At 59.9% G+C, this 15990-nt stretch overlaps 2 protein-coding genes across 9 annotated transcripts in view; one reads left to right on the top strand and one right to left on the bottom strand.

The window, feature by feature from the left end:
* Positions 1 to 284: 284 nt before the first annotated feature.
* Positions 285 to 5101, bottom strand: LOC121094903 (myosin regulatory light chain 2A, cardiac muscle isoform-like). The gene is given in 8 exon segments (XM_040609059.1): positions 285 to 604; positions 715 to 763; positions 848 to 923; positions 2132 to 2236; positions 3117 to 3192; positions 3882 to 3971; positions 4989 to 5053; positions 5056 to 5101. Coding segments are annotated over 8 exon segments (606 nt in total). The 3' UTR covers positions 285 to 505.
* An 8913-nt stretch (positions 5102 to 14014) lies between these two features.
* CUX2 (cut like homeobox 2) overlaps positions 14015 to 15990 on the top strand; it is a 69786-nt gene continuing 67810 nt past the window's right edge. For 3 of the 8 annotated variants that reach the window (XM_040608971.1, XM_040609011.1, XM_040608977.1), the window contains exon 1: positions 14841 to 15160. Coding sequence is in view for 3 of the 8 variants with exons in the window: in XM_040609002.1 (XP_040464936.1) it covers positions 14067 to 14129 (63 nt within the window). In the remaining 5 variants the exon portion in view is untranslated. Of the gene's footprint in view, positions 14130 to 14768; positions 14791 to 14840; positions 15161 to 15990 lie in introns of those variants that run through there. The other 5 variants (XM_040609030.1, XM_040609020.1, XM_040609002.1 and 2 more) reach the window with 4 other exon arrangements.

Here is a 15990-nt window from a genome sequence, read left to right as displayed (position 1 = left end):
CAGTCCCGGTCCTGCACCATGCCTGCCCGAGGGGCTTGGTGAGGCCACGTGGGGGGATGCAGAGCGGGCTCGCGGGGCTTTGCCTGCTAAGCTGGGAGAAGCCGGCAGCTCTCTGCTGCCTGAAGTAAAGCTGAGCTCAGCGCTGGTCCTGGGCTGGTGGGCGAAACAGCCTGTTTGGCGTGCACTGAGCTGTGGAGATGGGCCACGCTGGGAACCGAGGAGGCAAGGGGAGGAGAGGGCACGCGAGGGTGATGTGCAGGGGCTGGGAGGCTGGGGCAGGGGGGTCTGGGAGGGCGCGGGGGCTCCCGCCGGGCACAGCCGCACTGCGCAGACACACCACGCCAGCCCAAGCACCGCTCACACCAGCGGCTGGGTTTCCTCTTGCCAAGGGCAGTTTAATGTGGATGCCATTGACGTGTTCCCCAAGGGGAGAGGCAAAGGGACCCCCTGCCCCCCGTGCACCCCAGACAGAGGTGATCCTGCCAGCCCCAGCGCCGAGCGTGGGCTAGTCCTTCTCTTCACCGTGCGTAATGATGTGGACAAGGTTTTTGTAGTCCAGGTTGCCAGAAATGTCCGGAGGGAAGGCTGCGAACATCTGATCGACCTGCCGGGAAACAAACGGGTAGAAAAGGCAGCGCAGAAGGGCTTTGTGGCTGGGGGTCTGTCGGGGTGGAGGGCACAGGAGGCTGGCGGAGGGTGGGAAGGAGCTCGTACCTCTTCCTGGGAAAACCTCTCGCCCTGCGTCATCAGCATTTCTTTGATGCTGCAAACATGAGAGCACGGTGAGCACCAGGGAGGCCTCGGTGAGGACACCCCCCTGCCCCCTGTCGAGGCACCCCTTACTCACTAGGCAGATTTCAGGCCTTTCCCCTCTGGATCGAACACCTTGAATGCATTCAGGATTGTCTCCTCTGGGTCAGCACCTGCGGGTGACATGGCCACAGCCGTTGCAGGTGGCGGTGGAGGAAGCCAGCTGCAGCCTCCTGCTTCTCCCAGCCTTTGGGGAGAAGGTGAGGGCCAGGCTGGGAAGTGGGGGGCCCACAGGAATGCTGACCCTGCAGCTGGGACCTCGACCGTGGGTGGTGGCATGTAGAGGAGCAGACATAGGGTCATGGTGTGCCCACAGAGCGGTCGGTGTCACCACCGCCCTGGCGTCCGGCAGCTATCTAATCTTTCGGGTGTATTTATAGAGCTCCAGGCACAGACTCGTGGGGCCTCGTAGCCTCCTGCAGATCTGCCGGGGGGCTGCGTGCCTTGGCTTGTGTAAGTGATACAGGGTGCAGCTGGATGGGCCCATTGGGTCAAACCCATGCTGTAGGTAGGGCCCTTGCCAGGGTGGCACTTGGTGGCACCGTTGCTGTCAGCAGGCTTGGAGGCACTGCAAGATCTCCCGGCCCCTTTTTTCTGGAGGGACAGCAGCAGCACAGCCTGCTGGTTTTTTTAAACGGCTGTGGAAACTGAGGCATGGGGACCTGCTCATCCCCCGCAAGCGGCTGGGGAGACATGGGATGAGATCCAGCTCTCTGCATGGGCAGCCCCAGCCCTGCCTTTGGGACTGTTGGTATGGCAGGTTGGCATGAGCTTTGGGGTGCAGGGACCTGCCTGGGGACAGCTGCTCAGGGTACATGGCGCTGAGTTTGTCCTAGCTGTGGTGCCTTGGGATGGGGAGGCGGGGGGAGTGCCCAAGGCCAGGATTTGGAGGACAAAGACCGGAGCTCTTGGGGAGAGGGGTTCTTGCTGGTTATAGTCCCAACAAAGCCTCTGTCTCTGGGGGGGGTCCCTGTGTTGCAACTGGGAGAAGGTGGCACTAAAGGATGTGGGAGGGGTGGGTGAGGGAGATCATTTCACAGGTATCCCCGGGTTGTCCCTAGGTGTCACCTCTTGGCCGTGGCGTGGGAGGCATCTTTGCTCTGACCCACTCCCCAAGCTCCGCACACCGCAGCATGGCAGTCGGTGCCACCTGCCTTTCCTTGAGCAGCTCCCATCTGAGGCCTGCAAGGAGTCTCTGATGGGTCTCGCCTGGAATGGTGATGGAGATCCTGGGAGCTGGGTGGCCTCCCCATGTGGGACGGGATATTAGTGATGGTGTGGGTGCCCACCAACCCCGCCAGCTTCCCGGGTGCCCCCTCACCTTTCAGTTTCTCTCCAAACATGGTGAGGAACACAGTGAAGTTGATGGGGCCGGGTGCCTCCTTGATCATCTCATCGATCTCCTCGTTTTTCACATTCAGGCGTCCTAGGGGAGAGCAGTGTTGGGTGACTTGTGTGTCCACGTCCTGCTGCAAATTCATGCAGACCTCTGGGCTCCGCTCTACATACTGGAGGCTAGAAGACGCAGCACAGGAGCCTTCCCCTGGAGGATTTTGCCCCCAGCCGAGGGAAGCGGCACAGCCCTGGGGAGCCACCTTTGATAAGGAATGGCAGTAGCAGAAGTGATGATGGGAGAATCACGTGCTGGCTGAGGGTGGGTGGGCTGGGCATGTCCAGCTCTGGTTTCTCGGGCTGCAGGACCACAGCAAAGAAGGCTGCAAAGGACTGAGCTGTGCCGCTTCCCTCCTGCACGGCCCCATGGATCAGCCTCCTTCAGCACTCCTCAGAAGCTGTTTTGGGTCAAACCCACCAGCACTGTGGTTCCCCCTGGCCCCCGGTGCCAGAAACGAACAGGACTGAATGCCTGCGTCCTCTTCCCTGAGCTTGGGGTGTCTTTGGGACTCCCCAGCCCCATCGCTGCTTCGTGCTGACCTCCACGACGGGAGAGCCAAGGTTGCAACTTCAGAGCTTCCTACAAACCCCGTCAATCCCTGTAACGCCCGTCCACCCAGGGATGCTGTGGGATGGGCACAGCCAGGCAGGGAGCATTTGGCTGTATGACCCAGGAGCTGGCTCTCTCGGGTACCTACGGGATAAACCACCCGCTGCTGCAGGAGCTGCTCCGAGTCACCCGGCGTGGGATCTCACTCCCTAACAGAACTGGGTTTGGATCAGGCAGTTTCCAGCAAAACAGGAGATCCAGTTAACTGCCGGGGCTTGGCTAAACGGGGGCTCACGACTGGTTTCTCACTTAGTAAGTCTAACGTTGTTGAAGCTCCTGGGGAAGGTCCTAAAAGGGGGCTCACCAAGTGCAGCAAACGTGTCTCTCAGATCTGCCTTGTCGATGAAGCCATCCCGGTTCTGGTCCATGATGGTGAACGCCTGAAGCACAGGAGGAGGTCGTGGAGAACAGGAAGAGGGAGAGTGTCAGCCATTGAAAGGCTTTAATTCCCTCCTCCTCCTCCCTTTGACTTGGGTGGGACAAGGGCATTTTGAGCCCTCCCAGAATGGGGCTCTGGGGGTCCTCACCCAGTGGGGGAGCAACAGCCACCACCCTAATCCAGCAGCAATCCTGGCCCCTGCACCCTCAGGTGATGTGGGGTGATGACTTCCTATGGCAGCCCAAACCAATGCCATACAGACCCTCTCCTTGGCCAAAGCCCTCTTCATCCCAGGGATGAGACCAGCTGGGGAGGACATCTTGAGCCATCAGCCTCTCCAGCTGGGGCTGGTTATCCCAGTGGCTGGAATTTACACAGGACTGTGTGCCAGCTGAAGTAAGCATGAAGTGATCCTGGCACAGCAGGTGGGAGCTACCTGGAGATGTGCTGCTGCTCTCTTGTGTGCTGCCGGCTCCTCTGCAGGCTGCAGGCTCCTAGGCAGCTTTGAGGCAATGCCGTATTTAATGATGTTGCTGAGCTGGTATCCTCACTTTTGAAATAAAATTACTGAAAACTGGGCATGCTGCCTCTTGTTGCAAACCAGCTGTCACCAGTCTGAAAGTGCTGAGGGAGGAGCTGAAGGTCATGTCACATCAAGGACCCTCGGTCATTTCTACCGAACCCACCTACCTCTTTAAATTCCTGGATCTGGGCCTGCTCGAACATGGAGAAGACATTGGAATTAGCACCTTCGATCCTCTTCTTGGCTTTCTTGGGTGCCTGCAGAGGTTCAAGTATGTGTCACTAACTCACCAGCTTTTTATGTTGTGGAATAAAAGCATGAAACTACCCTATTCTTAGTTATGAGTCCTTCATGGTAGCTCTGGGCTGGTGTTCTGTGCCACTGTGTTCTCTTCCCTGGGTGCTTGGTGGTTCCCCACGCATTGCTCAGCAGCTCTGGGCACATGCAACCCTCTGAGATACTGAGGGGTGTTAAGATTCCTCCTTAAATTATAGCTCTGTCTTTGCATTCCTGATAAACTTGGCCAAATAGGTCCAAGGAAGGGTGAATTGGGAAATCGCTTCCCCACCAAAGGTACAGCAGGTAAAAGGACGGGCACCGGGGTGAGATGTCCCTGGGTGGAAACCTGATTTGGGAGCACACTGCTGTGGTTGCATGCAAGGGCTCTAGTTATTAGGTGCTTCCTTACCCTGCTGCACTTCTTGCTAAAGACACTGCACTTATCAAGATGTTTGCTTAATAAAAAAATTTGCCTCCTCCTGCACTGATGCTTGAAACGACCAGAAATGGCTCAATGTGTCTTTTAAACAGGAGCAGAGGACTGAGCCACTCACCGTCCCACCCTGCCAGTCATCCCTCATTCCAGCCCTGCTCCGGCAGCCTTTCCCTCTAATCGGGGCGGGGGTTGGGGGGGGGGGGGGCTCTGCCAGGAGGAGGCAGAGCAGGAGGGTTTTAGGAGGGTTTTGGGGGACACAATAGCCTTTCCTCTCGCTGCATGGAGGAATGGGAAACAGGAAGATGGCATTTGGACCCCAAAACGGTCTGCTCCACTTAGAAAGCTCTGCTGGCATGGAAGACACCTCCCTGTTCCCCACGGGATGCTGCCGATTCAGCCAGATGCTCCCCGACTTGCTCACCCCCTTTCCAGGGCAGGAGGGATGCTCGGCCCTCAGATCCCTGTCACCTCCATCGCTCCCTGCCCGTTAAATCTATCCTGGTGAAAAAGCTAATGGATTTTGCCTCTTTGGCTGGAGCTTTGGGCTCTCGGTACTCACCATGGCTTTGCAGAAGCGCTGATGTTGCTGCGAGAGGTGTCTCGGAGGCAGTCCTCGCCTCCCCTGGGCTGAAACAATAAATACATTCCACTCTGGGTTAAAAATAACCCCATGCCCACTTTTGGTTGTAATAGGTAAGTTAACCACCCCCAACCCTGTTGTCTCTGATTTTCTCTGTCCCTCTCTCTCTAATCTGGAATAGCAGCTTGTTGTTGTCACTGGCTGACGTGACATGTGAGCCAGAGAGGGTTTCAAGGTTAACGAAGTGCCAGGCGGCCCCGCAGCTCCCACAGAGCGCTAGAGATGCTGACCCGCAGCAGGGACTGCACAGGAGCAATCCCACCTGCGTTTGTCAGTCAGGCAGGGGCCGGGCTTTTCCTCTCCACTGGGACATGCAGGGAGGGCTTGGCCCCAGGGGAACCCCCAGCTACAGCCCCACAAGCCTTGGGACATGGATGTTTTGCCTCGGTCCTGCCAGGCATCTTCGGGCGCCTTCATGCCCCGTCACGGCGTGGGCATGGCAAAGCTGGATGCTGCTGGGCTGCTGGAGGCAGAGGAGGCCCCCTGCCCTGCCCTGCCTGCAATGGGGCCCCATTGCCTGTGATGCTCGAGGAGCAGAAGCAGCTGCCTGGCCACCCTTCTCCGGCTAACAGGGGACCATCCTGCTGCAGCACCAGCTCAGATGCAGCACCCCATCCAAGAGCGCCAGGATGAGGCCGGAGGCAGATGCTGAGCTCCCACAAAGCCGGACAGGCACGCAGGGCTCCCCTCTCATGTGTCACCCCCACAGAGGCACCTGTCACCCAGTTAAGCCAAACACTTGCTAGCTCTGGTCGCAGCGAGACTTACACAATTAACTCTCCCGATCCCAGTGTGGGGCCACATCCTGCAGCACTGGGGATCGGTGGCAGCTCACCACCCCAGGCATGGCACAGCTGCCCAGGCCAGAGGCTGCATTTCTGCAGCAGGAGCCACCAAACTGCTGGCAGGCAGCATCAATCCTGCCAGACCTCTGCCAGCCGCCGCTGCCCTCGTGGAGCAGGACCACTAGCCATTGGGACCGGGCACTTTTCCAGTTCTTTGTCTTCCATCTTTTTAGCCTGTTAATTTTATCTCCTCTCCCTCTTGCCTTGCCCTGGGAGCTTGAGCATACCGGGGTGGGAATGGTGCTGGCAGCCCAAGGATGCCTGGCAGCTGCCTCCACAGCCTCCCCCAAGCTCTGCGGTGCCTGGCATGGCCCTGACCCACAGGTGGAGTGTGGGGGGCTGCCAGCCTCACTGCCCATACCGCTGCCTGGCCTCATCCCCTCCACATGTCAAGGAGGCTGGTGGGCCAGCGGGGTGTTGGGGGGGGGCTGGGACAGGGCTGGGAACAAAAGGGACCGTGAAACTAGATCCTTGGAGCTCTGGGTTCTGCCTAGATGCTGCCCTTGTTCTCCCAGAGGACACAAATACTGTGTTTAATCCCTGGAACTCACTGCTCGGTCAACACCTTGACGGCCGGCTGCTGCGGCCGAGCCAGCAAGGACAGCATTACGGGGAGGGTTGAAGTAGGCAGCAGGGAAATGTGTAGGGAAAAGTGCCCGGAGATGAGAACGGAATGACTTTCCTGACGGAGGAATGACTGCCTCGTCTGGATGGAGTTGCGGCTGAGGGAAGGGATTTCAGGATGGGGCTTGGGATCTGTCTGAGCAAAAGGGCAGGCAAGAGCCAAGGGGGCAGAGCCAGGGTGAAGACCAACTCCAGCCCTGTGGGCACAGCCGGGGATGAGGGGGATCAATCTCGGCATGGATGCTCCCTCCTCCTGCCAAGTTCAACTGGATTCATCGGCCAGCCGAGCCCAATTACCTTAATTTGTGGCATTAAGGAAAAATCCATAAGCATCAGGGAAGTGATGTGTAGCGGTTTAACGGGACCGGTCGGCCGTGGAGCCGCCAGCGCTGCCTGGGCACTGCCTGTCCCTGGCTCCGTGTCCATGCCGGGACATGGCTGGCAGGGCAGGAGGCAGCCCCAGAGCTATGGAGGTTTCCCAGAATATATTTTTTTTTTTGTGGAGGAAGCACAATTTCTGCCTGCCCAGCCTGGAAGGGGTCACACCTTGGCCTCTCCCCGGTGTTGCCCAGGTTGTGGTTAGGGATGAGATGGTGGCTGGGGGCTTCAAGGGGTGGCTGTGCCGAGCGTGGCACAGAAATCCTGGCTGGGGATGGGGTGCAGATGGCTGCCTGTGCTTCTGCCATAATTTGTAAGACGGTGCATCTGCTCCGCTGCTCACTTCTCGCTGTCAGACGTAATCCTCTGTGCTGCACGGGCCAGATCCTGCTCCCCCAGTGAGGATCCTGGTCCAGCCTGGGGATGGAGGTGGCTCCAGGCACATCTTTTCCTTCTCCTGCTGTGGATGTTGGAGGACTTACTGGCATCCAGGGAAAGCCAAGTGCTTTAAATATGTATATGTGTACCTATATACCTATAGAGCTCTATAGTGAACAAAAGAGCTGCTGGGAATGGCTGCAGCCCATGGATGGATGTCAGGGGATAACACACATATCTGTGCCATGGCAAAATCAAGCATCGTCCCTTCTTATCTGCAAAAGAGCCTGTGTTTTACATGAAAAAGCCTTTCTAATTAATAGGACAGCCCCTCTTGAGCTCGATAAAAAATGAAGTCAAAAGGATTTGATTAACCCCCGCTCTTTTCAAGGCACGTGCTCTGCCTGAGCGAGACGTATGCCTGTGCCCGAGCCAAGTCCTGCCCGTGGCTGATAAAGGGCTCCCTTCGTCCCAGGGAGCCCAGCAGCATCGTTCCCATGGGTCACCCCATGCCTACACATCGACAGAGCCGATTTGGGGGTGCCTGGGTCCCAGGGCTGGCCAAGCACGGCCGTGCCGGCGTGCCAGGATGCTCCAGAGCCAACCTGCACAGCCGCTTGTTCCATGCCATTGTGGTTGCCTTATGCATATCTTTTGCTCCAACCAATATTTTTTAATGCGATCAGATACATTTGACTAAACTAATACATATGTATACATGCCAGTACATTCCCATTCAAACCAATGTAAATTGCCTTTGACCAATACATTTTCCTGAGAAATCAATGCATTTTAACACTGGATAATATTTATGAAATTGAATTTTTTTTAAGCTAATGCAATTCTATTTTATGCATTTTTATTAAACTAATGCATTTTAAATTAAACTGTTGTATATTAACTACAATGGCTGTTGGTACTTACAGTAAAATAATATATGTTTGCTGAGATCAATACATATTCCAAACCTAAGAATTTCCAGTTAACAAGGCTATATCAAATATAACAAATGCATGTAGCTACTTAATTTGATGCTTATATACACTGGCTGGTATATTTGTTTATTGGTAATGATTATTTTTAAAGGGAGAAAGCTTATTAAAGATAGAAAAATGGATTCCTATGCAATGCAGAGCTGCTGCTTGAAGCTGATGCCGGTGGCCACCCTGTCCCTGGATTTCATGCCAAGGGGGCTTGTGGGGTTGGCCCATGTGTCCCAGTGCTGGCTGGTGGCCGGAGGCCATCTCCTCTGCCACAGACGGCTTCTGTGCCCTCAGCCACGTCCCTGCACCTCAGCTGCCATTGCAGGGGGGCTTGGGGGCATCCTTCCCTTTCCTCGCACTCCCTCCCTGCATCCCCCTTCTGCTGGCAGCATCTTCGGGGGCTTTGGGAGGGTTTTATCCATCCCTCCTTCGTGTTCAGAAGGTCTGCATGTTTAACAGCTTGTTCCAAACAGGCTTAATTTAGCATCTTTGCCTGATTGAGCTCCATTTTCACTTGGAAGGGTCTATCACTGCGGCAATACCCAGGAGGATCTGCCCAGCTCAGGGGTCTGGGGAAGAGCTGCCACCCACAAAACCAGGGGCCGGCTGGGCTGGGGACAAGGCAGGTGACGGGGACGAGGATGGACAATACCCCCATCCCTGGGCTGTGGCCTGTCCCAGGGATGTGCCCCGTGCTGGGCGCGGGATGTGGCCCCAGGAGGATGCAGCTGTGCTGGCCTCCGGAGCCAGAAATAGCAGCGTTATCTGCCATGCACATGCCCAGCCGCACCGTAGTCGAGATAACTTGGGCAAAGCAGTAAAAAAGGCAAATTAATTAAAGAGCATGTGCTAATTGTAGGGGGCATGTGCCTGAAAATAAGTAGCCGTGGCAGAAGTGTGGCCCGTGGGGGGACCCAGGCACCCGGGGGCACCGAGGGCTGAGGCCAGGCACAGCTCAGTGCACGCGCTGCGGGAGCTGCGGTGGGCACCGAGGGGAGGCGGAGGGGCGCTGTGCCCCCCGAGGCGGCTCAGCCTGCGCTCCTGTGCCCCCCTGCGCCCCCCTGTCCCTTAGTGTCCCGCTCGGGTGCCGCCCCAGCCCCCGCAGTGCCCCCCGTGCGCCCCCGCCCCGGCCCGCTGGGACGCGCTGCAGCGCGGCGGCCGCCGCCAGGTGGCGCCATTGTAGCGGGCGCGGTGCGGGCGCTGCCTGGTCCCCGGCGGGGCCGGGAGAGGGGAGGGGGCAGGGGGAGATGGGAGGGCAGGGAGAGGGGAGGGGGCAAGGGGGAGGTGGGAGGGCAGGGGGAGGGGAGGGGGCAGGGGAGATGGGAGGGCAGGGAGAGGGGAGGGGGCAGGGGGAAAGAGGGAAGGGCAGGGAGAGGGAGAGGGTAGGGGGAGATGGGGGGCAGGGAGAGGGAGGGTGCAGGGGGAGATGGGAGGGCAGGGAGAGGGGAGGGGGCAGGGGGAGATGGGGGAGCAGGGAGAGGGGAGGGGGCAGGGGGAGAGCAGGGCAGCGAGAGGGCAGGGCAGGGAGAGGTGATGGGGCAGGGGGTGATGGGGGAGCAGGGAGAGGGGAGGGGGCAGGGGGCGAGAGAGGAGGGAAGGGAGAGGTGATGGGGCAAGGGGAGAGGGAGGGCAGGGAGAGGGGAGAGGAGAAGGCAGGGAGGGGAGAAGGCAGGGAGAGGGGTGTGGGCAGGAAGAAATTTGGGGAGAGGGGAGAAGGCAGGGAGAGGGGCAGGGAGAAAGGGGCAGGGGGAGAGGGCAGTGTGGGGGGCGAGGGCAGGGAGAGGGGCAGGGGAAGAGGGATGAGGGGAGAGGGCAGGGAATGGGAGGGACGGGAGGGAAAGGAGCAGAATGGGGAGGTGCAGGGAGGAGCGAGACAGGGAGAAGGGTAGGAGGGAGAGGGCAGGCTGCCATGAAGTTACAGCAGCCGCGGTGATGGGCTGCCGTGCTGTGCAACACCTCAAACCATTTGGGAGAGCACGGCACAGAGGCTGGAACAGCTGGTGCCCCGCTACGGAGCATGGCTCCTGCCTCCCCGGGCCAGGCAGAGCCGGGCATCGCTGGCATCGCTGGGCTGACCCTGGCCTCTCGGCTGCAGGAGGCAGAGACCCTGCTGCAGGGGGCACGGGGTAGGCAGGGGAGCCCCTGCCAGGGTCTCCCAGACCCCAGGACCCAGCTCCGCTTGGTGACAGCTGACAGGGGCTGTGCTGCTTCATGGGATGGGAACAGGGCTCCGGCAGTGGCCCTCTGGGTCCCCATGAGGGTCTTTCTGCTCTGTGCCCCGGGCTGAAGCTGGGCCCCAGCTCCTGGCCAGCCCCAGGACCTGATGGCGCTGCTGTCCCTTGGTGTGGCGCCTGCCATCCCCCTGCCCATCCTTGGGACAAGGCTCACCGTCACCGCTGGCCTGCGCCAGCATCACCCCTCGGCCACCTACCGGGGCCAGATCACCGCACAAAGGACCTACCATGTGGATCGCAGATGTCAGGAAGGCGAGAATAAATTAATGCCTGAAATGGGAGTATGCTGAAATCCTTTTCTTTTTTTTTTTTTTTTTTTTTTTTGTTTAAAGTACACAGAAAAGCCCCTTCCATATTTTAATTAAAAGCCTTTCAGAAGAGGAGGCAAGAGGCTGCCATTTACAACGGGCTATTGTCAGGCGCACAAAGCAAACCCTTCTGGAGACAAACTGATTTATTAACCTGCACCTCGCAGCACTCCCCCGGGCGGGCGAGCCATTAGGGTCGGTGGGCGGTGGGGCCGGGCTCCCCCTGCTCTCCCCGGGGTTCCCCGGGGTCCAGAGGGACGCTGCCCAAGGGGACACAGGGGGAGCAGGGATGGAGGGTGCTGCCCTGCACCTCTCCATCCCTCTGTGTGGCACAGGGCGCAGCCCCTCTCCTCTTCCTTACGGCTCCCATCGATTTAATAGTGATTTGGCCAAACAGAAACATTCCTCCAAAGCCCACAATTTAATCTGCTCACCAAAGATGCCAAGTTAGTTCTATTTCTGATTTACGAGCAGGCTCCCCTGTTCCCTCAGCAGCAGGGTGGGGCAGTGATGTATGGGCATAAGATCAGCTTTGTGGGTGCGGGGAGAAGGTCCTCTTGGTGCGACCTGTCTCTGATGGTGCCCAACAGCAGATACCTGGAACATCTTGGTCATGAACAGATTGAGCCATCCCCAAGGGGAGGACACCTTGACACCTTGGCATCAAACAGCAGAAACCAACTCTCACCCCAGCTAAGACCATCCATCCCACCTGGGTTTATTGACCCACCTGTAACCACCCACCCCCAAGCCCAAGCCCAAGCCCAAGCCCAAGCCCAAGCCCAAGCCCAAGCCCAAGCCCAAGCCCAAGCCCCACCCCACCCCCCACTCCCGCCCTGTGCACGGCCCTGAGAGAGGGATGGAAATGAATTCCCCTGGAGGGATCCCCCCTTGCACAGCTGGTGCTCTCACTGCTGGCTAATTGCAGCCTCATTAAGCCAAAGGTGAGACACTTGCCTGGCACCACCAGCAGACCCAACCTCATTACAAATCTCAGTGCCTTCCAGGGGGCTCAGGTTTTCTGGTTTTGTGGTTGTGGGGGCTGAGAGAGGATCTATTTATTTCCAGAGCAAAGTTGGGTGCTTGACTTGGGTGCACTCCAGCAGGGACAGTGCAGAGGCTGGTGATGGTTGGGGTCTTGGTGCATCCATGGAGTTTGCTGTTGATGCCAGTGGTGCTGAGGTTTCAGCTGAGTGTTTGCAACTGCATTGGGCTTCACCAGTTCCAGGCGGGTCGGGCGCTTTTGTTGCTGCACTGTGAGCAGGACCTGCTGTGGGAGCCCACTTCTCCAGCCAGCTCTGGAGGTGGGGAAGGAGCTGGAGCGGGGGTCTTGGGAGCATCCAGGCTCTCTCTAACACAAGCTGTCTTGGCTCTTGCAAATCCTTTCTTTGAACTTTGATTTTCTGTTCTTCTGCCTGAGGCGTTTTGCAATTGTGGGATTGTGAGCAGCTCTGAGTTTCTCTGACTGGAAGAGATGAGAAAGAAGAGATCATTTCCTAGCCGCTTGTGCTACAGCGTGGTACCAAGGTCACTTTGGGTGTCTGCCTTACCCTTTTGGACAGTTTTCCTGGTGCCGGTGAGCTTCAGATGGCGAGAAGGGAAGGAGCAGACCTGTCAGAAGCACCCGCAGAGCCGGGTGCGGTTTGAAGGCTATTCCTCTTCTTCAGTATCTTCTGAACTCCAGCTATACTTTTTAATGGAATTCCAAGGGTTCTGCAAAATGCAAGTAACGTCAGCAGGATGATACCTGAGCTGCCAGGTGGGGCCAAGCCCCGGGATGGGGGGGATGCTGTTCTCTCCCCAGCCATGTGCAGGGAGAGGCTCCAGTGCCACAAGAGCCACGGCAGTGAGAGGAGCCAAGAGCTTTGGGGCTGGGATGGTGGAAGACCCCGAGTGACAGCTGCAGGAGTGCTTGTCCTGGCTTTGCTGGCATCCATGTGCACGGGTAGTGGAGGCTGCCGGGATGGCTGACCATCTTCCTCCAGCCCCTCCAGCTCCTCCACTGGGATCTCCGCAGTGGCAAGCGGTGACAGGTAAGATGGGAGGAGCAGCACGCCGGTGAGCCAGGGGGCTACTGCATGCTGCCCTCAGCCTCCCCGCAGCTTCAGAGGCAAAGCAGTGCCCGGGGCTGGTGAGCCTGGGCCAACGCTGCAAGGCTGCATCCCCCTCCATGGGGGGGGGGGGGGGGGGGGGGGGCAGGGGGGGGGGCAGCTTGCCCCACGCTGGGCCTTGGGGACCAGAGAAGGGCTGTGGGTTTGTGTCACCACCTGGCAGGAGCCCTGGGCTCTTCCATGCGCAGAGGCGTGCACGTGTCTGCACGACAGCTTGGGGTGTTACCTGCTCCTTAGCAGGAATATTAAAACGCTGCACTTGCTTGGTCTGCAAATACCCGCTGCAAAACGTGCCCGAAGGGGCGGCTCAGCCCTTCTCCGCTCAAAAGCGAGTCACGGCCGGTGATGCTGGGGTCCCTCTGGTGCAAGCACGGTGGGAGGTGGGTGGGGTGGGGTGGCTGCTTGCCCCTGGGCAAAGGGAATTAACACTCAAAGCTCAATTAATATTGCATAGTTGGTTCGACAGGCTGTGGGGCAGAGGTGTGAAGTTATCTGGGTTGTTTTGGGGTAGGAAAGCCACGGGGGTATTTCTTGGCCAGGTTTTGGTAGTGCCCGGGCGCTGCTGGCTGCTCTCCGATGAAGTTGGTCAAATTCTTCCGTGCCCAGGCACGTCAATTTAAAAACAGAGCCCGAACGTGGCCTGGACGTTGGGATTTTTCCTGGAGCGCGTTTGCTGGAGCAACTCCCACCAGGGTCAAAGGTGCTGGATGTGTCGGGTTAAGGGAGGGCAAGAGAAAAACCCAGCCCCCCCTGAAAAAGTTTAACGGGTGGCTGCTGGGTGGCGGTTTCCCACCCTCCTGCGGCACTGGGTGTCACGGAGCCAATTGCGGTTGGGAAAGACCTTGGAGACCCTCAAGCCCAACCGCTGAGCCGGGTTCTTAAAGCGCTGCTTTAAGAAAATAGTGATTTATTGAGGGGGGGGAGGGGGGATCGTTGCGCCGAGGTGCTGCGCCCCTTCCCCGGCGCGGTCCGGGGGGATCCCGGAGCTGGGGGGGGGGGGAGTGTTCCGGCGCCGGGGAGGGGGGCGGCCCGTCCCTCCCCGCGGGGCGCGGCGGCGGGCGCTGTGCTGCGCTGCGCTGTGCTGCGCTCCCCTCCGCGCCGCTCCGCGCCCCTCCGCGCCGCCGGGCTCCCCCAAGATGGCCGCCGACGTGGGATCGATGTTTCGGTACCGGACGCGGTTTGATGTCCGCCGGCTCCAGGTTGGTGGCGGCGGCGGCGGCCGCGGGGCTGGCGGCGGGGGGGGGATCCGGGCGGCCGCCCCCATCCCTCCCGCCCCCCCCCCCCGCCCGCTCCCGCCCCTCCCTCCGCCCGCCCTTCCCCATCGATAGGTATCAGAAATTGATCCCCGCCGCCGCCGCTCTTTGTTCGGCGCCGCCCGGGAGCATGGAGCAGCGCTAGCGGCGATGGAGCCGCCCGGCCCCCGCCCCGCCGCCCCCGAGGGGACAGCGGGGCCGGGGGGGCGGCCGCCGCTCCGCCCCGGCGGGAGGGAGGGAAGTTGCGCGGGATGAAGTTGCGGGGAGCGCGGCCCCCCCGCGCCGCTCCGCCAAGTTTGTGGCGGTGCCCGCCCGCGGAGCGCAGCCGCAGGTGCCCGCGGGCCGCCGAGTGTCCCCGCCGCCTGTCGCCCCCCCGCCGCGGCGGGGCCGGCCCGCTCCCAGCTGCCCGGGGCCGGCGGGGGCGCGGTAGCCCGGGGCGGGCGGAGCGGCGCCGGCCGGAGCCCCGCCGCGCTGCCATTGTTACCGCGGGCCGGGGCCGGCCGGTGGCGTGCGGGACCGGGGCGGGCTGCGGCGGCGGGGGGGCGCCTTTGTGGCGCTGGGCAGGTCCCGGCCGCCGTGCCCCGCCGTGGTGCCCTCGGCGGTAACGGTAAGTCCTTTGTTAACGCGGGCGGGGGGAGGCTGGTCGGGGGGTGCTGGCAGCCCGTGACCTTAAATAGGCACGGCGGTCGCGGGGAGGCGGCTAATTAACACAATAGCTCGCCCAACGTCATGGGGTGAAACCCAGCCTGGCTCTACTACAGAAGCCGAAAGGCTGGTTGACACGGACGTTAAATGGGTTCATCCCTGTAGGATATCACGGAGTTTAAGACGCAGCATGCTTCGTAGGGGAGTAAACAAACGGGAGTGCGATTTCTGGGGCTCCGGTGCTGCAGCAACAGTTCCAGCCTTTCATACATTTTGGCTTTGAAGCAGATCCCGTGCCGCATCTGTGCTAGGCGACCCGAAAAGTACCGCAGGTAGCGCGGCCGGTCGCTGGCCACGACTGCTCAGCTCGGGCATTGTGGCTGGGCAGGATTAGGGCGCTCGGCGCCGGGGCTGGGCAGCGTTCCCCGCTACGGCACGCTGGGGACTTGCGGGTGCGCGCAGACCGTTATGGAAAGGCAAAACGCTGGCGGCTACTTTTGCGTGGGTCTGTGGCGGGGGGAACTTTGCCGGCGGGGCCGGGCGGTGGGCAGCCCTCCATCCCGGGGGGGGGCGGGTGGGGGTGGGGGGGCGGTGGGCAGCCCTCCATCCCGGGGGGCGGGTGGGGGTGGGGGGCGGTGGGCAGCCCTCCATCCCGGGGGGCGGGTGGGGGTGGGGGGCGGTGGGCAGCCCTCCATCCCGGGGGGCGGGTGGGGGTGGGGGGCGGTGGGCAGCCCTCCATCCCGGGGGGGGTGGGTGTGGGGGGCTGTGGGCAGGCTCCATCCCTGCCGTTCTGCTGGACCAGGTGGCTGTGGCTGGGTGCAGAGCGGGAGAGGGAGCGTTGGGGACTGACTTCTGGGCAGGCTTCGCCGATGACGGTGGGAAAGGTGACCTTGTGCCAGCTTGGCCTAATGCCCTCTACTTAAAAAAAAAAAAAAAATGGGGGGGGGAGGGGTGGGGAACAAAAAAAAGATTAAACAATCCATTCATATTCTTCAAAGAGTTTTCCCTTTTTTTTTTTTTTTTTTTTTTTTTTCCTTCGTTATTAATGTATGTGTCTAAGCAGCTCTGCTGGCCTGGGGCTGGCTGGGAAAGGCAGAGTTTGAGCAACCCTGATGAATGGTGGGCATATGTAAAACATGTAGATAATGTGCTACTCGGCAGC

This window comes from Falco naumanni, chromosome 1 (assembly GCF_017639655.2).
Source record: "Falco naumanni isolate bFalNau1 chromosome 1, bFalNau1.pat, whole genome shotgun sequence".
NCBI classification, from domain to species: Eukaryota; Metazoa; Chordata; class Aves; order Falconiformes; family Falconidae; genus Falco; species Falco naumanni.
This window is presented reverse-complemented; position numbering and strand designations above follow the sequence as displayed.